At 38.2% G+C, this 7,520-nt stretch overlaps 2 protein-coding genes across 2 annotated transcripts in view; both read right to left on the bottom strand.

The window, feature by feature from the left end:
- The window catches only part of LOC107700655 (nuclear receptor subfamily 1 group D member 2-like), a 13,929-nt gene extending 12,789 nt beyond the window's left edge, over positions 1-1,140 (bottom strand). Inside the window, exon 1 of the mRNA XM_016502392.1 lies at positions 749-1,140. Within this exon, the coding sequence (XP_016357878.1) occupies positions 749-767 (19 nt within the window). The 5' untranslated portion in view covers positions 768-1,140. The remainder of the gene's footprint in view (positions 1-748) is intronic.
- Positions 1,141-2,658: 1,518 nt separating this feature from the next.
- rpl15 (ribosomal protein L15) overlaps positions 2,659-7,520 on the bottom strand; it is a 9,966-nt gene continuing 5,104 nt past the window's right edge. The window contains exon 4 of the mRNA XM_016502393.1: positions 2,659-3,018. Coding sequence (XP_016357879.1) covers positions 2,713-3,018 — 306 coding nt within the window. The 3' untranslated portion in view covers positions 2,659-2,712. The remainder of the gene's footprint in view (positions 3,019-7,520) is intronic.

Below are 7,520 nucleotides of genomic sequence, written 5' to 3' on the forward strand. Positions count from 1 at the left end.
TGTGTGTGTGTGTGTGTGTGTGTGTGTATAAAATTAAACAATAATCATGCCAAAACTATTTTTGTCCTATAATAATAAAAGCAAACATAGTCTGTACTTCTTAAAGAAAATATTTAAAAATAATAATACATAAAAATTAAAATCCAAGTGAAAGTAAATCCTTTTTCAATTCAGTTCAAATATTTGATTTTTAAATATGGCATTATTCTTTACAAAGAAAAAAAATGAACGGAGGAACGTCGTGTCGCTGAGCTGTTGATTGACGTTCCTTAGCCCCGCCCCCACGTGTACTAGGCATGTCTTGTTGGGAGCGTAAAAGCCAAAAAGTGGGTCAGACTTGGCCGCCTCACGTGTTTCAGCAGCTGCAGACGCGTCCATACTGCCATGCAAATTCTACAACACGCACGTCACGCCTTCCCTCGACCAATCAGAGCAGACGCACAGGACGCGTAAACACATACGCACATGGCTAGGCTGAGCGGTCCATGTGAGCCGGGAGACCGCAGCTCAACGGTAGCCCACAATCTATGGCATAACAACACAAGCCTGGCGCTGTTAACCTACTTAGAGCTCTCCTGCTGAAAATAAAGCAATAAAAGCCCAAACCACACCTCGACGCGCAGTAAACATTCACAGCATCACGTGCAACTACACGTTTCGGTGGCATCTATTAAAATAAGACTACACTTAAGATATCACCGCTTATACAGTCATATTCACAGATGAATGTAAAGCAGACTGATCTTACCAGCCTTTGTGAGATCCATGTCCTCCGACAGCTTAGAGCCGCAGTCACCTGTGTGTTAGTGCCGTTTTCACGCAGTTTGCAGCAACTCTCTAGTCGCCGTGGATCCGAGTATAACCACACACTACCTGAGGAGCATTTCTAACTAAACCTACCAGATAATCTCAAACAATTAGCGCCGTGTTGCTTGAGAAAAAAGAAGCAAAAATCAAAACCTCAGGTGTCTTATAAAAATAGTAATACATACACACGTCGGTTTTAGTTGAAATAATCAGACTCGTCCAAACTCTAGAATAAAAACCTAAAGAGGCTAGAGGGCTCTGCGTCTATTAAAGCGTCTGTGAGAGCGCAGCAGCGGAGGCTGACGTGAATAAACGCAGAGTGGGAGTGCGCGTCTGCAGATCACGTGACCACATACTGTACATTATTGTTTCTCCTCTATGCCCCGCCTTTCTGAAACGCGTCGATTTTTACAAAGCTCATCGGTCTGAAAAGCGAGGTGTGCTCTGATTGGCCAGCTATCCAGTGCGTTGTGATTGGCCGAATACCTCAAGCGTGTGACGGAAATATTACGCCCCTTACCATACTGTGATGGAGCGACGAGACAAAAACATGAAAACCCATTATAAACAATACATTTGTTGCATCCAGTAGGGACATAATTACGGATTATAATGACTTATGCTGTCTTTTTACCCGTTGCATCACGCATAAACATAAAACCATGTCTGCATTTGTGATCGGAGAAATGACAAACAAGCGCTACTCTACACTGCTCAAAACTCGCGTTTGAATCGTCAGTGGCAAATCCTTTAAATATGAAAACGTACTTACAGTCTGTGAGTCAGAACAGCCGGCATTGTAGTCTACTCTCACAGGATCAGGAAACAGTCCTCCGAAAAATGCGCTGGACACATCTGAATATTTGGGTTAAACTGTTGTAAATACAACTTAACCACTGATTTGTAGTCGTGTCCATTTTTGGAAGGCCAGAGTAGTTTCGCTTTCACAACGAAACACAGCGTCCTTCTTTATGCACCAAGAGCTTGTAACACTTCAAAGAGAAAGGAAAAACTTGAAATCGCATCATATGACCCCTTTAAAGAAATGTAGTGTTTGCAGCGCACCCCAAGTCAGAGACATTTACGCTTCTGAGGCATGAAGTAGCATAAATCTTTTGGTAGCCTTTTGGGGTGATCCACAAAAATAATTAATACTGAATATACATGCAATACACTAGGATATTTTTTTTTTTTTACATTTAGCAGACGTTTATGCAAGTCTCTGTTAGCCTAACACAGTGTAGCAAGGTTATTATATTTTTTCTTATGTGACCCTGGACCACAAAACCAGTCATAAGGGTAAAATTTTCAAAATTGAGATTTATACATCATCTGAAAGCTGCATAAACATGGTTTGTTAGGATAGGACAATATTTGGCTGAGATACAACTATTTGAAAATCTGGAATCTGAGGGTGCAAAAAAATCTAAATATTGAGAAAATCATCTTTAAAGTTGTCCAAATGAAGTCCTTAGCAATGCATATTACTAATCAAAAAATAAGTTTAGATACATTTACAGTAAGAAATTTACAAAATATCTTCATGGAACATGATCTTTACTTAATATCCTAATGATTTTTGGCATAAAAGAAAAATGGATAATTTTGACCCATACAATGTATTTTTGGCTATTGCTACAAATATACCCCAGCGACTTAAGACTGGTTTTGTGCTCCAGGGTCACATATAGTGAAGTACATATGCAGTCTAAACATCTCAACCTCAAAGCCCAAAGAGAACAAGGGGAAACTACATAGTGTATATCATAACACATTCTGCTCATTCCAGCCGGTGAGTAAATACCTCCCTTTTCCTGCTCATCTACAAGCTCGCAATAAAGACACACCATGTGAGCATACAAAGGTACTTTATTTGAGTGAATGTACAGTTGCAGCATGCTGTGTTTAGCGGTAACGGTGCAGCTGCAGGGTGTTGCGTCTCTTCCAGGCCGCGTGCCGAGAGCCGCCGATGGTGAGGTGGAACTTGTGGCCCTTGCCCAAACCACGGCTCTTCTTGCCGGCAGACGTGAGCCCGCGCATTTCCCTGTGCTTGTGCACAGCCTTGGTGATCCACTGCGTGTCGGGGTTGCGTCTGATGGCTTTGTGGAAGGTGTCGATGAGGATCACTTCGAAGAACTTGTATGTGGAGTCTTCACCCACCCAGTAAGAGCTGAGCACCCGCAGACCTCCACAGTGACGGCCCGCACGCTCCTGAAAACACACGAGGAGCACGGATTAGTACCACACCAGAACACCTGAACATGAAATGCATGAGGACACAACACAATTAAGAACACGAAGCATGAACAAATGCACATGTCATTTTATGCAATTGGTTCCATTTATGAACATGCATGAGATAATTAATTAGGCAGAGGTGAGAAACTTCACGTAGACATCAACTAGTGCATACTGAAGCCATGGGGAATGGTCAAAATAAAACCATGTAAGACATGTGGTGACATCTGAATGCAGCAGAACAGAGTCTTGAGGACATGCACGTTTAGGATGGAGAGGCAACATGGGAGAAATCCAGTGCAGGGGGACCTCATTTAATTTTAGGGCTGTCAGTTTAACGCGTTAATTTGTTATGAAAAAATAACGTGATTAAAAGATTTTAAAGCAGTTAACGCACTGGCCCCGCCCCCAGACCTGTACGTCATCTTACATTTCATACAGTGGACTGCTGACGAATATGATGCAGGACAACAACTCCATACATGCAGTTATGCCCTAAAAATTCAAAATATTGGTGCAAAAAAAATGCCACTGACTGACACTGAAATATGTTAAAAAAAAAAAGTTTTTGTCTCATATTTATATCACATGAAAAGCGATATCAAACGAGTGCAAATGTGATTTTATACAACAGCTCAGTAAATAAGAAGTTAATATTGTGCTATATTTTAAACACGATTGTGTTTTTGTTCAATTTTGCCAACGAAAATATTACCTAAAAGCCACAGCAGAACTGTTGTGCGTCTCTGAGCAACACAGCGGTTTTTAGTTTCTGAGTGAATCCGAGTTTTGAACGAATCGTGTGAATCAATGATTCAGTAGCCCGTTCATAGAGAGAATCGTTTACTGAATTTCTGAATGAATCAGCCGTTTGAACGAATCGACTCATGAAGACATTTACCGCCACCTGCTGGTTATTTTAGTTTGTTCTTTAGAGTATCATTACATTTATTTAAAAAAGGTATAATTACAGGGAATAAAGGGATAGTTCACCAAAAAAATTAAAAATAAATAAATTCTGTAATTTGCTCGCCCTCATGTTGTTTCAAACCTGAATGACTTTTGCACAACATATATATATAAAAAAAAAAAAAAAAAAAGGTATTTTGAATACTGTTTATAATAACTAAGCAGTTTTGGTCACTAGTGACTAGCGCTGTCAAAAAAAATTTGAATTTCAAATATTAGTCGATTTTCAAATAAAAATCCACATTCGAATGCGTTGCATTCGAATTTTAGGTGTGCGTTAAGGAGGCAGCCTTATCAGTGGCGCACGAGATGCGATGACGATGTAAATGTCACTGCATTATAATGTATTTGTTAGCCTATCCAGTTAAAGCCACTAGATGCGGCGGCGCTGCTGCGTTGTTAATTACAAATATTGCGGGAAAAGAGAACATCAATGCGGAGCAGATGTTGTTTACGTCAAAACTGAAACCAAGCCGTTCACACAGAACGCATATTTTGCGCATTTTCTAGAGAGACATCTTTCACCATTGCACTCGCGTCTCGCACAAGAGAACCGCATGTTTAGAAAGCCATGTAAAATTAATGCAAGTTCAACTTTGAAAAAAACATATCTCGAGACTTTATGGCGGGGTTTTTTCCCCACCCCACTGCAACGCGTGTTTTTAAATGAAAAATGTACTCTGTGTGATTGGCTTTCGGCCCTTTGTATACATACATGATGCTGTTTTTTTTTATAGTTGTTTAAGCAACTTAATTAATTATAATTGGTTTATAAACATTATTTTAAACATTATGCACTTTTTTCGTTTAGAAATCCATGTAAATTAAATGCATGTTTTTAAATGAAAAATATACTCTGTGTGATTGGCTTTTAGCCCTTTGTATTATACTATGCATACATACATGATGTCATTTTGTTTATAGTTGTTTAAGCAACTTGGTTATAATTAGATTATAAACATTATGCACTTTTTTCACAGATAGTCATGTTATCTTATGTTTTGCTTGATGCGCCCTATTGTGGCCTCAGGAGAGAAGCCAAATGCTTTTCTTCACCCTAACTGAAATTATGCATTTTAAATTAGAATATAATTTGAACTGATCATGTTTAAGCACAAAATTCGAATTTAGTTTTTCAGCCATTTTGACAGCCCTACTAGTGACTTTCATTGCATGAACAAAAATACTGAGATGTTTTTCAAATTATCTTCTTTTGTGTCCCATACTTTGTTAGGCCCATGTTTGTAGCCTAAACATTCAACACAGTAATAGCTTTAAAGGGGTCATATGATGCGATTTAAATGTTTCCTTTCTCTTTGGAGTGTTACAAGCTCTTGGTGCATAAATTAGATCTGTAAAGTTGCAAAGACTAAAGTCTCAAATCCAAAGAGATATTCTTTATAAAAGTTAAGAGTTACGCTTAAGGTATTCGGCCAATCACAACGCACTGGATAGCTGGCCAATCAGAGCACACCTCGCTTTTCAGACTGATGAGTTTTGTAAAAATCGCCGTGTTTCAGAAAGGCGGGGCATAGAGAAACAATAATGTACAGTACGTGGAAAATAATGTGTTTTTTGAACCTTAAACCGCATAAACATTTCATTACACCAAATACACAAAATACTGTTCTTTTTAGCAACATCATATGACCCCTTTAAATTATCTTTTGGGGGTATTTTCACAGCCAAATGTAGTTTGCCATAATTAAGCCACCCTGTTATTAATTAGATTAAAATGCATTAATCATTAAATCAATAAATAGTTAATAATTGAGCAGTTATACTATAATAGATGTGTATGGTTCGAGTTTATTTTATTATAAACATGTGGCTATTAAAGTTCCCCCTTAGTGCTAGCCTATTGTCTTGTTGCAACTTGATGATTCTTGTAAAATAACTTCCGTTTTTACTCTTCAAACGCCGAGTGGTTTCAGTTTACCATGTTGCAGGCTCATTTATTGATAATAAACAACTGATAATAAATAATATTGATGATAATAAATACTGGGCTTGTTTTTGAGGCTGCGGTTGCTTATTTATCTTGCGAGAGTTGGCGACACTGATAAACACGCTGATCTGTGTGTGTGTGTGTGTGTGTGTGTTAGATACAGTGAAGACAGCGCATTAGTTTAGAACTCTTCTCATTTTTATTTTTTAAACGTAGAGTGTGTTAATTTGTGCAATGATAAACTACCAGCAATGTTAAGATGATTTTTTAATATTTTAGAATGAGTACATTGCAATATAAATTTATTAGAACGAGTACATTATTATTTATGGGCTTAAAAACAAGATGCAAACAATCAGAATATTGTACCTGGTGCTCAATGTAAACATGAAACATATGTCATTACCTATACTGTACTGTGGTACAGTTATGGAGGCCCTTCATAATGCAGAGCTCAGCTGCCTGCTCTGCCAATAGTTAGAAATGGCACTATGGTATGCAGTATTTAATAAACAGCTGTTTTACTAAATTCTGCTGAGGTGAAATTCAGTGCAGTCCCGTATCGTGATACGTATCGTATCGTGACTTTGCTGGTGATACAGCCCTAGCAATAGAAAGGTGCGTAGGAGAAAAAGACCAAAAAATCAAAACAACTAAAAAACACAAGAAAATGCCTGATGAAGCTGATGAGACCGAAACGTTGTCAAATTGTTTTTGATACTTTTGCAAGTATTGGCAGTGTGCGGGACTTTCTTTTGTTTTATAGTATATTAAGTTCAAAATTAGTGCATGAACATAGAGCACTTTAAATACATTATGGAAGTGCACTTTTATTTTTTTGCCTGGGTTCAGTGACCAGTTACTAGACATATAATTTGTACAACATCAAACTATATTGATTGGTACAAGACTTCCCATGTGTGCTGCTTGAAGAATAAAAACACAGTGATCACAGTCCAGCAGGCCTTGCCTCTATGTTTTCTGAGCTTTGACCAGTTTGTAAATTACAACGATGTTACCCAACAGGTGGAACTAAACATTAGCTTTCCGAATCGGTCTTAAGAGCGCAGTGTTTACCAAGCATGCCTGTCTGTGCAGAAATCACAATCTCTCCAGGTCAAAGGCACATCCACGTCCCTGATGCATTGAAGAGTTGACCCAGACCATGTCAACCTAAACTGAAAACACCCACAGAGTGCAAACTAAAAACCCATCCATTCTCTCCACAGGGAAAGTGATTAACAGCCATTACAGACAGATCTACTGTGAGCTACCAGGTTGTTATTTGATGCTATGTGCTTTTGTTAAAGCTATCACTAACTTGTTTTTTTTTTTTTATACATAACCTCACATTTTTTTCTTTTTGCCAGAAATGTTAAACGTTAACCACGATTCTGCAAAGAAATCTCCATCAATCAGAAAAGCGCAGTTAGCACACAGAGCCAAAGGAGCTGTGAAGTGCCTGGCACTTTAATGTTACGTGTCAAACTTTTATATTTAGAATAACAAAAATTTTGAAGCCCAAAAAAAAAAAAAAAAAAAAAAAACCCAATTTTCA

This window comes from Sinocyclocheilus anshuiensis, unplaced genomic scaffold, assembly GCF_001515605.1.
Source record: "Sinocyclocheilus anshuiensis isolate Anshui unplaced genomic scaffold, SAMN03320099.WGS_v1.1 scaffold1360, whole genome shotgun sequence".
NCBI lineage: Eukaryota > Metazoa > Chordata > Actinopteri > Cypriniformes > Cyprinidae > Sinocyclocheilus > Sinocyclocheilus anshuiensis.